The 20,212-nt window shown below is 57.3% G+C and overlaps 1 protein-coding gene across 4 annotated transcripts in view; it reads right to left on the reverse strand.

Moving 5' to 3' along the window:
• The window catches only part of LOC135190477 (tyrosine-protein phosphatase non-receptor type 11-like), a 46,338-nt gene that overhangs the window by 17,959 nt on the left and 8,167 nt on the right, over positions 1-20,212 (reverse strand). For 3 of the 4 annotated variants that reach the window (XM_064171877.1, XM_064171876.1, XM_064171875.1), the window contains exons 2-3: positions 2,781-2,903; positions 907-1,101 (exon numbers count right to left, since the gene is read on the reverse strand). In XM_064171877.1, the coding sequence (XP_064027947.1) occupies positions 907-1,101; positions 2,781-2,903 (318 nt within the window). Of the gene's footprint in view, positions 1-906; positions 1,102-2,780; positions 2,904-15,106; positions 15,313-20,212 lie in introns of those variants that run through there. The other variant, XM_064171878.1, reaches the window with a different exon arrangement.

Consider the following 20,212-nt stretch of genomic DNA (forward strand, 5'->3'; position numbering starts at 1 on the left):
TCTCACCAGCAGCCTGCCTCTGCCTTCCCCTTTTCCAACCCACCACAGGGCCAGGGAAACTGAGGGGGAGGAAAGAGGAGTCACTGGAGTGTCACTGATGAAGAGGAGGGGAGAAGGTTGCTGAGGAGCTGGTGGAAATCCCTGAAGCAGCCTAAGGCAAGAGGCTTCTTGCAGGCAGTTGGAGATCCCCATCCATGAGAAGGACATGGAGCTGCTGGAGAAGGGCCAGAGGAGGTCATGAAGGTGATCAGAGGGCTGCAGAACTTCCCCTATGGGGACAGGCTGGGAGAGTTGGAGCTGTTCAGCCTGGAGAAGAGAAGGCTCCAGGGAGACCTTAGAATAGCCTGCAAGGACCTGAAGGGGGCTCCAGGAGAGCTGGGGAGGGACTGGGAGTGATAGGATGAGAGGGAATGGATTGAAGCTTGAGGAGGGCAGATTGAGGCTGGAGCTGAGGAAGGAATTCATGGCAGAGAGGGTGGTGAGACACTGGCACAGGCTGCCCAGGGGGCCTGTGGAGTCTCCCTCTGGAGATATTCAACCCCCACCTGGATGTGTTCCTGTGGGATCTGCTCTGGCTGCTCCTGCTCTGCAGGGGGGTTGGACTGGCTGAGCTCTGGAGGTCCCTTCCAGCCCCTGGCACTCTGTGCTTCTGTAAGCAGCCATCAGCTCCCTGGGCCCTGCTAAGGCTGCCCAGCTCCTGCCAACATCTGCAGACAGAGCACCCAGGGAACCACATCCCAGAGGTGGGCACAGCTTTGGGGGTCACACCAGCCAAACCACACCCAAAGCCACCCTCTTTTGGGCTCTCTGCCCAAGCCAGGGCAGGTGGCAGCTGCCCCCTCTGAGCTCTCTGGGAAGGCAGCCTCCTCCCAGCTCCAGGAGGGGCTGCTGCTGAGCTTGGCTTACCTCTCCGAGGTGGGGTCCTGGCAGTTGAGAGGGTACTTGAGCTCGATGACATTGCTGTTCTTCTCCCTCAGCAGCCCCTGCTGCTCGGTGTAGTACTGCACCAGCTCTGCCAGGGTGGCAAACTTCTCCCCTCCATACAGGTCATAGTAGTCCCCTGTGTTCTGGATCTTAATGTGTGTCACCTCATCGTTCCTTCTGGGGGAGGAGAGCAAAGGAGGCTGCTAAGGATGGCAGCAGCAGAGAACCAAGCAGGGCTGGTGGATTGGACAGGCCTGGGTGCTAGGTTGGACTGGGTGAGCTTGGAGGTCTCTAGGGTGGACTGGGTGAGCTTGGAGGTCTCTAGGGTGGACTGGGTGAGCCTGGAGGTCTCTAGGGTGGACTGGGTGAGCTTGGAGGTCTCTAGGGTGGACTGGGTGAGCTTGGAGGTCTCTAGGGTGGACTGGGTGAGCCTGGAGGTCTCTAGGGTGGACTGGGTGAGCCTGGAGGTCTCTAGGGTGGACTGGGTGAGCCTGGAGGTCTCTAGGGTGGACTGGGTGAGCCTGGAGGTCTCTTCCAACCTGATTGATTAAATCCCTTTCAATCATTTAAACCACCTCTGCCATCCATGCCAGCAGCTGGACCTGAAGGGCCTTTGTGCAGCACAGAAGGCAGCAGACACCAAACTGTGGGCTTGAGGCTCCAAAGCTCCCCTGCTGTCCACAGCTCCATCCCCACAGCCCAACCCCACCACTGGCCTACAAAGGCTCAGTTCACAGACACCAACCCCCACCCCCAAGACCCTTGAGCACTTCAGGGATGTAAAGCAGGGAGACAATCAGGGGCATTTATCCCACCAGCCCTGGAGGTCACACCAAACACAGAGGGCATTGATCAATTCCCATTTCCTTCCCATTTTCTCCTCTTGAAACCTGCACTCAGCTCTGCAGCTCCAAGCTGGGCAGCAGAACTGAGCTGCACAGCAGCAGCAGCCACTGAGCTGTGCCCTCCACACGCTGGCTGGGCAAACCCAAGCCCCAAAGGAGATGCCCAAAGCACTCAGCTGCCCTGTGCTGGAGGCCATGGCTACGTCTGACTCCCAGCCACAGCTCCTCCAGGGCTGCAGCACTGCTTAGTCCCAGCTGCAGAGCCAGCAGGCAGAGTGGCAGAGCTGCCTCCATGCCAAGCTAAGCTTCCTTATCAGCACAACTCCCCAGATAGATATCCAGGAGCCTTTCCTGGTCCAAAACACTCCAGCTTGTGAACTTGTGTGCAACCCCAAGCACAGCTCCAGGCTGGGTGGGGAATGGCTGAGAGCAGCTCTGAGGAACAGGCCCTGGGGGTCTGGGCTGATGCAAAGCTCCACAGGAGCCTGCAGTGGGAGTGCAGCCCAGACACAACCCTGTGCTGGGCTGCAGCAAGAGCAGTGTGGGCACAGGGCAAGGGAGGGGATTCTGCCCCTTGGCTCTGCTCTCCTCACACCCCACCTGCAGTCCTGGGGGCAGCTCTGGAGCCCCCAGCACAAGCAGGACATGGAAGTGTTGGAGCCAGTGCAGAGGAGGCCACCAAGATGCTGAGAGGGCTGCAGCAGCTCTGCTCTGAGCACAGGCTGAGAGAGTTGGGGCTGTGCAGCCTGGAGAAGAGGAGGCTTGGAGGAGACCTTGGAGTGGCCTTGCAGAACTTCCTCCCAACATCCAGCCTAGACCTTCCCTGGCACAGCTTGAGACTGGGTCCCTTGTTCTGTTGCTGGGTGCTTGGGGAAGGGGAAAGCAAAGGGAGGAGAAGGGAGAAGGGGGAGAGCAGAAGAGATAAGCCTTGCCTCAAAGTCATGGAATAGAGATGGGATGAAGCAGGAAGGAGCAAGGAGCAGTACAAGTAGTCTGCTGCTGTCTGCTTACCTGACAGAGAGAGTGAAGTCTCCTGGGTTGCTCTTACTGGGTCTTGCCAGAAAGCTGCCATGGACACCTCTGGTCAGGAGCAGCTTCTCTGCCTCAATCCCGCTGATGTTGGGATGAAACCACCTGCAAAGGGCAAATGTCAGAGGTGAGACAACAGAAATCAGCCTAAGCCTGCTGGGATTGCCTTCCTCAGACACTGTCTTCTGACCTGCAAGGAAGGCACAGAGCTCAAATTCTACCAGCAGCTGACCTGGAGACATTCAAGGTCAGGCTTGATGGGGCTCTGGGCAAGCTTCAGTTGAAGCTGAAGCAGCTGCTTTGAAACTCAGGTCCTGGCTCAAGCTGTTGGTGCCACAAGAGCAAGGAGGAAAACGACCCCAACTGCACCACTGCTGTGTCAGAAGCAAAGCTCTCCACAGGAGATCAGTGCCTGGGAAGCAGCAGCCCAGAGGATGCTCAACAGAGCAGGTGGTGACCATGGGTAACAGGAGAGAGCAGAGAGGGGAAAGAGAGGGAGGGCAGAGATGCATCCAGAGGGGCCTGGGCAGGCTGCAGAGGTGGGCACAAGACAACCTCAGGAGGTTCAACAAGACCAAGGGCAAGGTCCTGCAGCTGGGTGGAGGCAATGCCAAGCACCAATCCAGGCTGGGCAGTGCCAGGCTGGAGAGCAGCCCTGAGCAGAGGGACTTGGGGGTGCTGCTGGAGGAGAAGCTCAGCAGCAGCCAGCAGTGTGCACTTGCAGCCCAGAAAGCCAAGCAGAGCCTGGGCTGCAGCAGCAGCAGTGTGGCCAGCAGGGCCAGGGAGAGGATTCTCCCCCTCTGCTCTGCTGTGCTCTGCTGAGACCCCACCTGGAGTCCTGCATCCAGTTCTGGAGCCCCTGGGACAAGAGGGCTGTGGAGATGCTGGAGAGTGTCCAGAGCAGGGCCAGGAGGATGCTCAGAGGCTGCAGCAGCTCTGCTGTGAGCACAGCCTGAAAGAGTTGGGGCTGTGCAGGCTGGAGCAGAGGAGGCTCCCAGGGGACCTTCTTGTGGCCTGCCAGCATCTGAAGGGGGCTACAAGAAAGCTGAGGAGGGACTTTTGAGGCTGTGAGGGAGTGGCAGGAGTGGGGGGAATGGAGCAAAGCTGGAGGTGGGGAGAGTGAGGCTGGAGGTGAGGAGGAAGCTGTTGAGCAGGAGGCTGGTGAGAGTCGCTCTGCACCCAACGCCTCAAACTCTGCCACGCTTCATTTTCCAAGCTGTGAGATGTGGTTTCTGAAGAGGAGCAGAGCTGGAAACATTGATTAAGGTTTCAGGTACACCAGTGCCTAGCAGACAGCTGCCTGGGGCCCAGCTGAGCCAACTCACTTCTGCCCAGAGGCTTTGCAAGCGACAGGCAAATGCGCAACCCCAGCGCCTCGCCGGCTGCCTGCAGGAGGAAATGCACCCAAAGCCTAAGCCTACACCACACAGATGGTGAAGACTAAACCTGCAAAGGCCAAAGACTAAACCTACAAAGGCCAAAGACTAAACCTACACACACAGATGCAGGCTCAAGTGTGTTTGTCCCCAAGGTACACAGAGAAAAGGTCAAGAACCGCCACCGGCTACGCCGCGGTTTGGGATTTCCTCCTCCCCACCACAAGCCAAACAGTTTGGATTAGAAGGTTCCTTCAGTTCTGCAAGAGGGAGGGAAGGGTGGTGGAAACAGCTGGTAAACAGGAATCCCAACGTTTCCCAGCCTATCCCTGCCACCACAAGGCTGCCAGCCTCGCCTAAACCCGCACTTAACTGCTCCCAGCCCAGGAATGAAAGAGCTTAATGGGGCTTCATGGAGCTTGGGGACCAGGCAAAGCTGCCAGAGGCCACACATCAGATGTCCACTGAGTGCCTGACAGCAACAAACCCCAGCACAGCACTGGCAGCCACAGCACAGGGCAGGAAAATCCTAAGGGAACATCTCCAGTAAGAGAGTGGGATGAGAGGTGGTGCAAGATGCACCTGAGAGGGGCTACAGGAGAGATGGGAGTGATGGGATGAGAGGGAATGGATTGGAGCTTGAAGAGGGCAGACTGAGACTGGAGATGAGGAAGGAATTGTTTGCAGTGAGGGTGCTGAGACCCTGGCACAGGCTGAGGGTGCTGAGACCCTGGCACAGGCTGCCCAGGGAGGCTGTGGAGCACAGAAGCACCCAATGTGATCTTTGATCACATTGGGTGCTTCTGTGCTCCACAACCTCCCTGAAGGTGTTCAGGACTATGTGGGCAAGCTGTTGGTGCTGTGGTAGGTGCAGATGGACCTGCTTGATGATGGTGAGACACTGGCACAGGCTGCCCAGGGAGGCTGTGGAGCACAGAAGCACCCAATGTGATCGAAGATCCCCTTGCAGGGGGAGTAAAATAAGAGCATTTTTGGTATCCCAGCACTGTTTTGATGTCAGCAGGGGTTGAGCACCCCTGTGCAGGAGGTCAGGCAGGCAAATTGCTGCTGCCTTGTGCAGAAGCTCTGGGAAATTGCTAGGAGTAAGAGTGGGGAAGCTGAACAACTTTTCATCTCCTCCACCACATGTAAACACACACACTGCCTGCTCCAGGCAATCCTGCTTGCCTGCAGAGCAGCACAGCTCCCTCCCAACCCTCAATCCAGCTACAGATCAAACTGAAATGAAAAAGCCTTGCAGGAACCAGAGCTGCACAGAGAAAGGGACTCAGATCAACACCAAGTGGAGAGATCTGCACACAGACACAGTTCCTGCCACAGACTAGCAGAAGGAAAGAGCTTGAGCTGCTCAGAATGACCCTGGGTGGTGGTGGGAGAGGAACTCAGCTGGAGGATTCTGTCCAGTTCTGGGGCATCTACACAAATATTGGCCTGATGGAGTGGGTTTAGAGGAGGCCAGAAAGATGATCAGAGGGCTGGAGAAGCTCCCCTATGGGGCCAGGCTGGGAGAGTTCATAGAATCAGGCAGGTTGGAAGAGAGCTCCAAGCTCAGCCAGCCCAACCTAGCACCCAGCCCTGCCCAACCAACCAGACCATGGCACTAAGTGCCCCAGCCAGGCTTGGCTGCAACACCTCCAGGCACAGCCACTCCACCACCTCCCTGGGCAGCCCATTCCAATGCCAATCACTCTCCCTGACAACAACTTCCTAACAACATCCAGCCTGAACCTGCCCTGGCACAGCTTGAGGCTGTGTCCCCTTCTTCTGTCCCTGGCTGCCTGGCAGCAGAGCCCAACCCCACCTGGCTACAGCCTCCCTGCAGGCAGCTGCAGGCGGCAATGAGCTCTGCCCTGAGCCTCCTCTGCTGCAGGCTGCACTCCCCCAGCTCCCTCAGCCTCTCCTCACAGGGCTGTGCTCCAGGCCCCTCCCCAGCCTTGCTGCCCTTCTCCAAACACCTTCCAGCACCTCAGCATCTCTCTGCAATTCAGGAGCTCAGAACTGGACACAGCACTGCAGGGGTGGCCTGAGCAGTGCTGAGCACAGGGGCAGAAGAACCTCCCTTGTCCTGCTGCCCACACTGCTCCTGAGCCAGCCCAGGATGCCATTGGCTCTGCTGCCCACCTGGGCACTGCTGCCTCCTCTTCAGCACCCCCAGGTCCCTCTCTGCCTGGCTGGAGCTGCTCAGCCTGGAGAAGATGGCTCTGGGGAGACGTTAGAGCTGAACTTCACTATCAGAAGCAGGCTAAAGGCAGGCTGGGGAGGGACTGTTCAGAAGGACCTGTGGGGACAGGACAAGGGGCAGTGGTTTGGAACTGGAGCAGGGCAGAGTTAGGTTGGAGATCAGGAGGAAGTTCTGCACCGTGAGGATGGTTAAGACACTGGAACAGGTTGTCCCAGGGCTGTGGTGAGGTCTCATCCCTGGAGACATTCAAGCTCAGCCTTGCTGAGTGCCTGGGCAGCCTGCTCCAGCTGGAGGTGTCCCTGCTGCCTGCAGAGGGCTTGGCCAAGATGAGCTTTCAGGGTCCCTTCCAACCTGCTGCACTCTGTGTGGGGCTGGGGCCGGGCTGAGCAGTGCAGCAGAGCACAGCAGGTTCAGAGGCAGAAAGGCTCTTGTAGCCCCAAGAACAACAGCAGAAGCCTCATTCTGAGCACCCAGCGTGACTGAGGCATGCCATGGGCTGGTGGGCAGTGATGTGGTGTGTCCTCAACACCTCCTTGCTTCTGGGGAAGAAGCAAGAACCTTCCTTGGGTAGCTGTCAGCCACCCTCCACCCACACACCTACGATAAGCTCTGGCTGATGCAACTGCTACAGACCCTTCCTGGAGCTGTGGGCACCAAGATAAGCTACTGGTGGTGGCCCAGGTGGATCAGCTCCTTGGGTGGCAGCTACATTGCAGCAGCAGCAGCTCTAAAAATAGGCAACCTTTCTCTGAGTTCAAAGCTCTCCAATCATTTCTCTTTCACGACTGAGGAGTCCATGTTCCCATCCAGCCTTAGTCATTTCCTCCCTAACAGGAGCAGGAATGCTTTCTGCTGCTGGAATGCAGCCTCCTGCTCCTGTCCTGGGATGCAAAACAAGAACAAAGAGTTGAGCAACACCACTACGCCCTCAGAAGTCTGTAAACCAAAGCCTAGTTGAGGACCCTGGAATTTCAATCTGCTCCAGCAGACATCCCCCAGATAAAAAGCATCACCACGCCTGGAATGAGGCTTCTGAAATGACTGAGAGGCCACTGAGCTTGGAAGCAGAGGGACAGAATCCTGAGCTTCAGCTGAGGGATGCTGGAAAATGACTGTCTGAGGTTGTGTGGAGGGAAACAGCAACAGAGCTGGGCTGGGCTCAGAGGAGTGATGGCTTTAAACTCAAAGAGAGAGACTTAGACTGGAGTTTGGGTGGTGAGACCTTAGCCCAGCTTGCCCTGGATGGTGATAGAAGCCTCATGCCTGAAATCATTCCAGGTTTGGGGCTCTGAGCAACCTGCTCTCCCTGCTGACTGCAGGGATGAGCTTTAAAGGTCCCTTCAAATCCAATCTCTTCTGTGATCCTTTAACCTCCAGGCAAACAAAGAAGCTCCTAAGAGAGGTCCCAAAGGAAAGCTCCATCCCTGGAAGCATTCCAGGTCAGGTTGTTTGGGGCTCTGAGCAACCTGCTCTAGTTGGGGATGTCCCTGCTGACTGCAAGGATGAGCTTTAAAGGTCCCTTCCAACCCAAACCATTCTATGACTCTCTGATGCCTTAACCTCCAGGCAAACAAAGAAGCTCCTAAGAGAGGTCCCAAAGGAAAGCTCCATCCCTGGAAGCATTCCAGGTCAGGTTGTTTGGGGCTCTGAGCAACCTGCTCTAGTTGGGGATGCCCCTGCTGACTGCAGGGATGAGCTTTACAGGTCCCTTCAAATCCAAACTCTCTGTGATTCTTTAACCTCCAGGCAAACAAAGAAGCTCCTCGGGGAGGTCCCAAAGGAGCTGAAGTCCTTCCCTGCTGCGACACAGCCCCGAGAAGACACAAAGTGCATTTCTGAAGAGAAGAGAAAGCTGCTGAGTGAACACCCTGCCTGCTGAGGCTCACAGAGCAGCAGGCACAGGATGTCTACCCCCCAGCACTGCACATCTGAAAGCCAGAGCCACCACTGAAGACTTGAAAGCAGTCGCCAGAGGGCTGAGGCGCTGCATGTGCTCAGGCTTCCACCACCCTCACTTTGGGGAGCATCCCCAGAGAAGCCAGCTCCAGGTGCACAACTGACACCCCCCCTGCTCCTTCTCCCCCCACCCTCCCAGTGCCCAGGTTGGAAGGCCAACACCAGGAAGGGGATTGGGAGCATTTGCAGTGGTTAAAGTTGTACTTTGTTAGGCTCAGAGAGGATCAAAGCAAAAGTGGCTCAAGAGCTGCCGCCTACGCACGCCCTGTGTGGTTAGCACTGTTTGGTTCCACACAGGCTCCAACCCAGCAGGCTGAAGTGGTTCAAGGCACTGGGAAAGGGGGAGGAGAGGACCAACTGCCACCAGAGCTGCCCTTCTGCTCTGCTACAGCCTCCTGACACCAGCCAGGAGCAGGGCTCAGCATCCCCAGCAGATGCTGCCGATGCGGAGCGGACAGACCCTGGGTCAGCAGCCAGAGGGGAAGGGCAGGATGTGGACCCTGCCCTTGGAAGCAGTTGAGCAAACAAACAACTGAGGCTTCTTCTAGCAGAGAAACAGAGAGGCTGACTCACAAGAGCAGACCTGACCTGGGGCCATGCACCACTCTGCAGAACCAAGTTTCCTATGCAGTAGATAAGAAGATGATGGCCTTGATGGGGACCTTCATCAGCCTCGAGCTGGGGATGTCCTTGCTTACTGTAAGGGACTTGGATAGAGGAGCTTTACAGCTCCCTCCCAAGCCAGTGCCTTCCTCCCAAGCCAGAGCCTTCTAGGATTCAAAGGGCTTGGACTAGCTGAGCTTTGAAGGTCCCTCCAAGCCATAGTCTTCTATGATTCTAAGGGCTTGGACTAGCTGAGCTTTGAAGGTCCCTCCAAGCCAGAGCCTTCCTCCCAATCCAGAGCCTTCTATGATTTTAAGAGCTTGGACTAGATGAGCTTTAAAGGTCCCTCCCAAGCCAGTGCCTTCTGTGTTTGATTCTAAAGAGAAGCCTTCAGAGCTGCTAAAAGGATCCAGACACTCATTATCCACTTAAAGAGAACCTAAAGATCCATCAGGTTGTGCTGGTGGCACTTAGAGACTCTCAGTGCTGAACAGCAAGGAATGGCTCCCAGCTGAGCTCTCACAGCAGAGCTGAAGCAGAAGTGAGGCTGAGACAGTCAGAGAAGCAATTAGCTCCCTGTAAGGTTGTTAGTCCTCAGGTGGATGCAGACTTCTGGGCTGAGTGAATGCTGCTGCCCTAATCCTGCAAGAGATCTCTGGTATGGAGGAGGCTCAGCCATGAGTCAGGGTCCTGGCTTGGAGAAGAGAGAAGCAGGTGTGACATGGGCTGTGAGATGTGTTCAAACAACAGGGATGTGGTTTAGTGGCTGTGCTGGTGCTGGATTGATGGCTGGACTTGATCTTAAGAGGTCTTTTCCCAACTGAAACCATTCTCTGATTGGTGATTCTGGGATTGATTTGATGCCACAAAGCCAGGTGCTGAAACACTGACCCCCAGCAGAACCCTGCAGCAAGGTGCTAAAGCAGAGGCACCCACAGCAGCTTGCCCAGCATCAGTGTCCAGGTGGAGCTGGAAGCTCTCCAGAGAGGGACACTGCACAACCTCTCTGGGCAGCCTGCTGCAGGGCTCTGCACCCTCAGAGGCAACAATTTTTCCTTATCATAGACCCAAGCAGGTTGGCAGAGAGCTCCAAGCTCAGCCAGCCCAACCTAGAACCCAGCCCTGGCCAAGCAGCCAGACCATGGCACTAAGTGCCCCAGCCAGGCTTGGCTGCAACACCTCCAGGCACAGCCACTCCACCACCTCCCTGGGCAGCCCATTCCAATGCCAATCACTCTCTCTGACAACAACTTCCTCCTAACATCCAGCTTGAACCTGCCCTGGCACAGCTTGAGGCTGTGTCCCCTTCTTCTGCTGCTGGCTGCCTGGCAGCAGAGCCCAACCCCACCTGGCTACAGCCTCCCTGCAGGCAGCTGCAGGCAGCAATGAGCTCTGCCCTGAGCCTCCTCTGCTGCAGGCTGCACCCCCCCAGCTCCCTCAGCCTCTCCTCACAGGGCTGTGCTCCAGGCCCCTCCCCAGCCTTGCTGCCCTTCTCTGGGCACCTTCCAGCACCTCAACATCTCTCTTCAATTCAGCAGCCCAGAACTGGACACAGCACTTAAGGTGTGGCCTGAGCAGGGCTGAGTAGGCAGGGGGTTGGAACTGGATGATCCTCAAGGTCCCTTCTAACCCAAACCCTTCTGGGATTCTCTGAATCACTTCTATGGCTTTGCTATTTAATTCCAGCTTCAGCCCTGTCCTTGGAGACCTTGGCAGAAGGTGGCTGGACAGTGCCCAGCTGCCCCCCTAGGGGACAGGGTGTCTTTTGCTGCAGCAGGATGAGCAGAGAGCACATAGAAAACCCAGAGAGAGAGAGAGAGAGCAGCAAAAGCACTGCAGGAGCTGAGGAACAGGAGCAGGCAACACCCTCCTGGCAGGGAGCTGGTGCAGACAGCTTCCATTCCCCAGCTCTGGAGCCTCAGCTGGCATTAATTGTTAATTAATCTAAATGCACATCTGTCCTATCTCCCTGACACATGCCAGACTCTGCTCTCATCTACTCCCTGTGATTCAGCCCCTGGATCTAACTATCCTAGCCCAGGCTTGCCACTGGCACATCACCTCCTTTTCACTTGCTGTCCCCTCACCTCCTGAGCCAGCCACCCCCTCCAGAAGCAGCAGCACAGCCAGGAGCTGTCACAGGCTGGTAGCAAAGGGGGTTCAGCTTGGTTAGGGGTCTAAAGCAATGCTCCTGCCTAGGCAGCTCGATAACTTGTCAAGGCTGGCTGGCACCACAGCAGAGGGCAATCACCCCAAGGAGAGCAGCTCTGCTGGGAAGACAGGAGGCAAGAACTGGGGCTGCTCAGCCTGGGGAAGAGAAAGCTCCAGGGAGACCTTAGAGCTGCATTTCCATCTCTGAAGGAGACCTGCAGGAAGGCTGAGGACTGTTCAGAAGGACCTGTGGGGATAGGATGAAGAGCAATGGCTTGGAACTGGAGCAGGGCAGAGCTAGGTTGGACAGCAGGAGGAAGCTCTGCACAGTGAGGGTGGGGAAACGCTGGCACAGGCTGCACCAAGGCTGTGCTTGAGGTCCCATTTCAAGCTCAGCCTTGGCGTGGCCCTGGGCAGCCTGATCTAGTTGGAGGTGTCCCTGCTGAGTACAGGGGGGGTTGGCCAAGATGCCTTTTGAAGGTCCCTTCCAACCTGCTGCAATCTGAATCTGTGTGGAGCTTATCTAGAAGGATGTCACAGGAGCCAGTGCCCAAAGCTTGCTGCTGTCACAGCAGAGAGCATGCACTGCCCCCCTGCACCTGCCCTTCCAGTCACACCCCCAGGCAAGGTTAGCAGTCACACATCACCCCCCCTGGGTGAGCCCAGGCTGCCCCTGACAACCTTTCTGATTGATGAAGGGAATGGAACAACTCAGCTATGAGGAGAGCCTGAGGGAGCTGCTGGCAGAGAGGAGCCTGAGAGGTGACCTCAGCAATGGTTGTCAATATGTGCAGGTGAGTGCCAGGAGGCTGCAGCCAGGCTCTGCTGGGTGATGCCCAAGGACAGCACAAGGGGCACTGGGTGGCAGCTGAGGCAGAGGAAGCTCCTACACTACCCAGGACAGCTTTGCTCCAGCTGTGAACACAAACAACCTTCACAGATTGGGTTGGGTTGGAAGGGGCCTGAAAAGTCATCCAGTTCCAACCTCCCTGCCATGGACAAGGACACCTCCCACCAGCCCAGGGTGCTTAAAGCCTCATCCAGCCTTGCCTTGAACACTTCCAGGGATGAGGTGGACACAGCTGAGCCTGCACACATGTTCAGCCAGCACCTGCCTATGGCAGAGACTTCCTCACAGCCCATCCCGTGCTGCTGGTAGGGAACAGCCTCCTCCACCACCACCACCTCTTGCACTGCCCAGGTAAAGGCTCTGCAGCAACAAGGAAAGGAAGCCAGGCCCAAAATGAAGAGCCAGGGCACAAACCCACATCATCAGCTGCAGGCTGCTCAGCAGTGAGTGACCTGCAAAGCTGAGCTGTGCTCCGTGCCCGCCTGGCTGCACATGAAGGATGTGAAAGAGACTGGCACCTGCCAGCCCCGGGGCTGTCTCCTCCTCACCTCAGCTCCACCAGCAGCTGCTGCCTGCTCTGCACCACCCCATGGCTCCCCACAGCTCCCCAGGAAGGCTGCAGCAGGTGAGGGGCTTGAAGAGCCGAATGCCTGTGGCACTTTTGGAGGTCTCTGCCCTCACTCGGGGGTCATGGCTTGGCAAACACTTGGGCTGGCAGCTCTGCCCCTTGGTGCAGCTGCTTGGGAAAGCTCCAGCACAGCTGCTGCTCAAGCTCTGCCCCTTGCTAGAAAGGCTTCTCTCAAGAAGCTTCTCCTGGTGCTCACATGGAACCTCCTGGGATCAGCTTCTCCTGGTGCTCACATGGAACCTCCTGGGTTCAGCTTCTCCTGGTGCTCAGGTGGAACCTCCTGGGATCAGCTTCTCCTGGTGCTCACATGGAACCTCCTGGGTTCAGCTTCTCCTGGTGCTCAGGTGGAACCTCCTGGGTTCAGCTTTTCCTGGTGCTCACATGGAACCTCCTGGGTTCAGTTTCTCCTGGTGCTCAGGTGGAACCTCCTGGGTTCAGCTTCTCCTGGTGCTCACATGGAACCTCCTGGGTTCAGCTACTCCTGGTGCTCACATGGAACCTCCTGGGTTCAGCTTCTCCTGGTGCTCACATGGAACCTCCTGGGTTCAGCTTCTCCTGGTGCTCACATGGAACCTCCTGGGTTCAGCTTCTCCTGGTGCTCAGGAGGAACCTCCTGGGTTCCAGCTTGTACCTGTTTGCCCTTTGTCCTGTCACTGGGCACCACCAAACAGAGCCTGGCACCTTCATCCTGCCAGCCACCCCTCAGTTACTGCCAGACCCAACCTGCACTCCTTCACCAACGCCCTCCTGACTGCAGTGCTGTCACCTTGGTGCCATTTCTGCCTCCCTCAGCACACCTTGAAGCGGCACAAGCCAGAGCAGCAGAGTCAGCAGGGCGCAGCAGCCTGCTCAGCTGTGAGCACAGCTCTGCTAACGAGCTGAACAGCAAGATAAAGATCTAATAACCTCCCCAAATCACATCCTGCTGACCCCAGGGGCAACCTCTCCGGGGCTGCAGTCAGCACCAAAAGCCTCCTCAGGAGCCACAGCAGCAGCAGACAAATGAAACTGCTGAACGCAGCTTCCCGGGGCTGCAGCCAGCACCAGGAGCAAGTTGCCCTCACCCAGGAGCTGCAGAGGCATCTCGAGGGTGCTTTCCACGGGTGAATCACACACACACACCAGTGGGTAGGGGTTGGAAGCTTGTTCTTGCTTCACAGCAAGAGGGACTGCCCATCAGAAAGGGCTGCCCGGGGAGGTGGTGGAGTCCCCAGCCCTGGAGGGGTTTAAAAAGAGGCTGGAGGAGGCACTTAGTGCCACGGGGTAGGGCATGAGGAGGTGTTAGGTTGGGCTCGATGATCTTGAAGGTCTTTTCCAGCCTGGTTCATCCTGTGGAATGGTTTCCCACACAGCTCTCTGCAGAAGGAGCTCCTCTGGAGCTGCTGCTCTGGGTGTGCTGGGCAGAGGTTTCACTCACAGCCACCGCTCAGAGCTAGGCATGAGCAGTGGCTTTGACTACCTGGCTAGGATCAGAGGCAGGGGAGATCAGGTTCTCATCCCTGCAGGTGTTTAAGATCAGGCTGGGGGAGGCTTTGAGCAACCTGGGCTAGTGGGAGGTGTCCCTGCCCACGGCAGGGGGGTTGGAACTGGATGATCCTCAAGGTCCCTTCTAACCCAAACCCTTCTGGGATTCTCTGAACCACTTCTATGGCTTTGCTATTTAATTCCAGCTTCAGCCCTGTCCTTGGGGACCTTGGCAGAAGGTGGCTGGACAGTGCCCAGCTGCCTCCCTAAGGGAGAGGGTGGCTTTTGCTGAAGCAGGATGAGCAGAGAGCACATAGAAAACCCAGAGAGAGAGCAGCAAAAGCACTGAGCTGAGGAACAGGAGCAGGCAACCACCTCCTGGCAGGGAGCTGGTGCAGACAGCTTCCATTCCCCAGCTCTGGAGCCTCAGCTGGCATTAACTGGGCAGGTTCAGGCTGGGGGGTAGGAAGAAGTTCTTCACAGCAAGAGTGATTGGCATTGGGGTGGGCTGCCCGGGGAGGGGGTGGAGCCCCCATCCCTGAAGGGGTTTGAACGAGGCTGGGTGAGGCACTGAGTGCCATGGGTTGGTTAGTTAGAAGGGTTAGGAGACAGGTTGGACTTGATGACCTTAGAAGTCCTTCCCAACCTGCTTCATTCTGTGATTCCAGTTGGAAGTGTCCCCTGCTGACTGCAGTGAGGGTGGGCAAGAGGAGCTCTGAGGGTCCCTTCCAACCTGACCCAGCCTGTGGAGGGACCTCTGAGGACCAAATCCATGTCCAACCCCTGCTAGAGGGGGACCACCTGGACTGAATCCACCCAGCAGTCAGCACCCAGCCCCTCAGCAGAGGCTTTGCTAGCCTGTGGCTACCAAGCTCTGCTCAGCACTGCTCCCACCCTGAGACCACTCACACATTTGCAGCTGCTCTCTGACTTTCAGCTCCCATCCTATGGCATGAGTGGAAGCCCACAGACGACCTCCATGGCTCCCTCCCCCCCCCACCTTTGCTTTCTCCCCACTCAGCAGCATCAGCTCTGTTTAAAAATAGAAGCCAGACACACAGAGAACAAATTTCCTACCTCACCATAACTGCTCAAGGCTCCTGGCCCAGCAGAGATTCCTTCATCCACAGGAACCAGAGGACAGCTCCAAAATGCAGGGAGGTTCTTGGGCTATGGGAGGTAGGAAGAGCTTGCTCTAAGATGTGGAATGCACTTTTCTGCCTGAGAGGAACCTTCCAGCATCCTTCAGGAGGGTTGCTGACAGTGGTGTGGGCTTGAAAATGCTCAAGCAAAGAACTTTTAAGTGGTTATTTACCCAAAATCAGCCCAGCTGAGTGTGGAAGGGAGGAGGAGTGGAGAGAAGAAAAGGAAGTCATCTCAGCCTCTTATCAGCAGCAAGCCAGCAGCTGGGGACAGTGCTCAGAAGAGGGCTGGGGAGGGGAACCACCACACACACGTGGGGCGTGACAGCCTCTGGCTGCCAGCCTTTGGGCAGCCAAAGCTGGACAAGGACAGACAGAAAGGCTGCTGGGCAAAGCTGCAGCTGGGGAGCTGCCTGCTGGGCAAAGCTACAGCCCAGGGAGCTGCCTGCTGGGCAAAGCTGCAGCCCAGGGAGCTGCCTGCTGGGCAAGGCTGCAGCCCAGGGAGCTGCCTGCTGGGCAAGGCTGCAGCCCAGGGAGCTGCCTGCTGGGCAAAGCTACAGCCCAGGGAGCTGCCTGCTGGGCAAAGCTACAGCCCAGGGAGCTGCCTGCTGGGCAAGGCTGCAGCCCAGGGAGCTGCCTGCTGGGCAAGACTACAGCCACGGAGCTGCCTGCTGGGCAAAGCTACAGCCCAGGGAGCTGCCTGCTGGGCAAGGCTGCAGCCCAGGGAGCTGCCTGCTGGGCAAAGCTACAGCCCAGGGAGCTGCCTGCTGGGCAAGGCTGCAGCCCAGGGAGCTGCTGGACCTGCAGATCACTTCCTAGAAACTCTCCTTCCTCCTCACAAAGCAGCAAGAGAGGTTTCTGCTGGAGACCTTCAGTGCTGAGGCTGCCATCACTCACCTCAGAGGTCTGGGCTGGGCTGCTGCTGGGGCCAGGACTGCCACTCTCCTTCAGGAGGGACCTCCAAGCTGCTTTGATGGCCTGAAGCATTTTTGCATCCCTGTTTGATTTTGGAGGCTCCTCCTGTCAGTCTCCAGAGACTCAAGCAGGTCGGCAGAGAGCTCCAAGCTCAGCCAGCCCAACCTAGCACCCAGCCCTGCCCAACCAACCAGACCATGGCACTAAGTGCCCCAGCCAGGCTTGGCTGCAACACCTCCAGGCACAGCCACTCCACCACCTCCCTGGGCAGCCCATTCCAATGCCAATCACTCTTCCTGACAACAACTTCCTCCTCACAGCCAGCCTCAACCTGCCCTGGCACAGCTTGAGCCTGTGTCCCCTTCTTCTGTCCCTGTCTGCCTGGCAGCAGAGCCCAACCCCACCTGGCTACAGCCTCCCTGCAGGCAGCTGCAGACAGCAATGAGCTCTGCCCTGAGCCTCCTCTGCTGCAGGCTGCACCCCCCCAGCTCCCTCAGCCTCTCCTCACAGGGCTGTGCTCCAGGCCCCTCCCCAGCCTTGCTGCCCTTCTCCAAACACCTTCCAGCACCTCAACATCTCTCTGCAATTCAGGAGCCCAGAACTGGACACAGCACTCCAGGTGTGGCCTGAGCAGTGCTGAGCACAGGGGCAGAAGAAGCTCCCTTTAGACTCAGGCTTGGTTCCTCTGTTCTCCAAGGCAGGGTTCAGAGCCCTTCACTCATGCCCCTGACCTCTCTGCTCCCCACCTGCAGCAGCCTCTACTGCTGGGCTCTACCTCCAGCAGAAGTGGTTTGGGGTGGCTTTACTCTGGGGACAGGAGCATGTAGAGCAGCCAAGGCAGAGCCTGGTCCCCTTGCTCAGGCATGGAGAGAAACAGTCACTTCCTGGGGTGACACAGAACAGAACCCAGATCTCTGCCCTGACTGCACAGGGACACTCAGCTCAGCCAGGTCCATGTGTGGTGGTGGATTAATGGTTGGACTTGAAGCTCTTAGAGGTCTCTTCCAAACCAAAATGGGCTCTCTGCCTAGGTCTGGGGGGAGATGAAATCTTCTCTTAGCTCAGGTGATAGAAGTGGCCAGGGCAGATGAGCTGCCAGGCAGGCAGACCTCTCCTCAGCCCACCCCTGTGCAGAGAGGACCTCATGTTCTGCACTCCAGAAGGCAGCCAAAGGGCTGCACCAACAGAGGACAGCTCCAGCCTGGGAGGGCTGCACCAACAGCTCCACTCTCCCAAAGAGAGCCTAAAGCCATCACTGCCCAGGCAGGGAAGAGGACCACAGCAGCCAGCCATGGAGGCAGAGAATGCATTGGGTTGGAAAGAACCTTCAAAGCTCACCCAGGCCAACCTCCCCTGCAGTCAGCAGGGACATCCCCAACGAGCTCAGGCTGCTCAGAGCCCCATCAAGCCTGACCTTGGGACCATCCCAGCCCTGCAACCAGACAGAGTGACCAAACTGCTCACTCCTACCCTCAACGAACCGTTCAAGGCCCTGAAAACACCTCCTTATCTCTCTCTGTTATCATTCCAAGGTTGCAAAGCAGTCAGTGGCTGAACAACAACCCAGACTGTGCCAAGGAAGAGCTGGACTTGGTGCCTGCCAAGCAAGGCCAGCAGCAGTTTCACAACCAGGACAGCACTTCCCTTGCTTGGCTGCCAGCACTTCCGTGCAGACCTGCCTGCTAAAGCCCTCCCCAGCTTCCTCTGCTCCCACTCAAACACTTTTCCTCTCCTCCTGGGGGCAGGCAGCATTACCCCACCCGTGCTCAGGCATGGGACATCCCCAGATCAGCCCTGGGAGAGGTGGAGCAAAACGAAGCAGGTTGCACTCTAAGTGGCCTCTCCCTGGGGCTCTGCTTTGCCTTTCCACATCCTGAAGGGTTTGGAGATCCACAGCCACAGAGCTCTTCTGTCCTGGTGGCCTCAGACTCTTCACCACAGCTCAGACAACATCTCCAAGGCTCCTTCCAACCCAACCCATTCCACAGTTCCAGCATCTCCCCAGCCTGCCTCTGAGTGCCAGGGGATGAGCAGCCAAAGAGGGCTTGGCACAGCCACTGCATGCTTGGGCAGCCACTACCTGACAGCAGCAGGATTGCAGGGAACCAGAACTGGTTTGGTTGGGAAAGAGGCTGAGGGAGCTGGGGGTGTGCAGCCTGCAGCAGAGGAGGCTCAGGGCAGAGCTCATTGCTGTCTGCCCTGGCACAGCTTGAGGCTGTGTCCCCTTCTTCTGTCCCTGGCTGCCTGGCAGCAGAGCCCAACCCCACCTGGCTACAGCCTCCCTGCAGGGAGCTGCAGACAGCAATGAGCTCTGCCCTGAGCCTCCTCACCTTGGGCTGTCACCTAATGATAGGGCTGGGGGGAGTGGAGTAAAAGTAGAAGTGGGTAGGAAGAAGTTGTTCAGCATGAGGGTGGTGAGAGCCTGGAAAGGGCTGCCCAGAGAGGTGGTGGAAGCCTCACCCCTGGAGGTGTTTAAGGCCAGGCTGGCTGAGGCTTGGCCAGGCTGATCTAGTGTGAGGTGTCCCTGCCCGTGGCAGGGGGGTTGGAACTGGCTCCTTGTGGTCCCTTCCAGCCCTGACTGACTCTATGCTCCTACCTCCCTGGTGCTGGATTTGATGATCTCTTTCTTCCATCTTCAATCCCATTCTGTGCTTCTGTGCTCCACAACCTCCCTGGGCAACCTGTGCCAGTGCCTGCCCACCCTCTCCTCAGGCTCCTTCCCACTTGGCAGCAGCAGGAGAGGAGCCTCCTTGCTGTGCTGTCCCTCCCCTGACCTGCCACCTCCATGCAGCCTGGCTGAGCTCAGGGATCCTCAGCTCTCAGGATTGTATAACCTGAGCAGCTCATTAAAAAAACCCATCAGGAGGTCTACTTTGGAGCTGGGCAAGGTGACAAGACAAAAATAGAGCCCAGAGCAGAGCCCATGTCCCCTTTGAAGGGTGGCCAAGGCTATTTTTTAACCCATGCCATGGTTATATTTAGGTTTTAATCAGTGGTGGGGCTCCTCCTTCCAGAGGAGGCTGATGGAAATACCTCTGGAGGGTGGGAGAAAGAGGGGAACAAACAAACAAACCAACCAACCAATTCCCCTCTCCTCCCCTTCCCCCCCTCCCCCCCCAAACTACAGCCAAATATAGCCCTGGCAGCTTGCTGGCATGGTGAGGATGCTGCTGAAGGGTGTGAAGGGGGATTTTGTGGGTGGTTGTTTTGAAATGAAAGCTTTGTCATCCTCCCACCCTCTTGCTATCCCAGAGGTCCCAAGGGATGGGCAAGCCTTTGTGGTTAGCTCCAGCTCCTGAGCCTGCTCAAGCTGCCTGTATCCCTCTCTCACCTGTGATGAGCTGTGGAGGGGAGCCACAAGCTGCAGGGGAGCCTGGCTGGGGAAGCTGATCAAGTCCCTGCCTGTGAGTAACCTCAGGGTTGTCCTAGAGGCAGCCTCAAGCTGTGCCAGGGCAGGTTCAGGCTGGATGTTGTTAGGAAGTTGTTGGCAGAGAGAGTGATTGGCATTGGAATGGGCTGCCCAGGGAGGTGGTGGAGTCACCGTGCCTGGAGGTGTGTAGATCCCAGGATGACAGAGGTTGGAAGGGACCCAAACAGATCATTGAATGCAACACCAGAGAGGTAGAATCATAGAATCCCACATGGCACCTGCCTGGGACACCTGTGCCAGCCACAGCATCTGCCACAGCCAGAGCAGCAGCTCAGAAAGCCCAGCAGGAGCTGCTGAAGCATCCACCACATCCACCTCTTCCAAGCAGGTCCCTCCGCAGGCAGGCAGAGCTGCTTGGAGAGCAGCCTCAGACACCAGCAGCAGCAGCAGCAGGAGCTACTTGCAGACCAAACCCCCAGGCCCCCCTGTGCAGGAAGCACACAGTTCCTGAGCTCCAGCTTGGCTTCAGGGGAAGAATTTCCTTCTTCCCTTCAGCCTCACGCAGGAAGCCTGCAAACGGAGCAGCCCCCGAGGCTGACCAGCCTGCATCCCACCCACGTTTCCTGCAGCAGGCAATTGGGCTGCAGGAGTCACTTTTCCAGCCCTCCCCAACCACTCACGGCAGCAGGCAGCAAGTGCAGCCCTGCCCCGGCCACTGCCTTGTGGGCAGGGAACAAGTCACAGAACAAAGCCACT

The sequence above is a fragment of the Pogoniulus pusillus genome, chromosome 36 (assembly GCF_015220805.1).
Source record: "Pogoniulus pusillus isolate bPogPus1 chromosome 36, bPogPus1.pri, whole genome shotgun sequence".
Taxonomy (NCBI): domain Eukaryota; kingdom Metazoa; phylum Chordata; class Aves; order Piciformes; family Lybiidae; genus Pogoniulus; species Pogoniulus pusillus.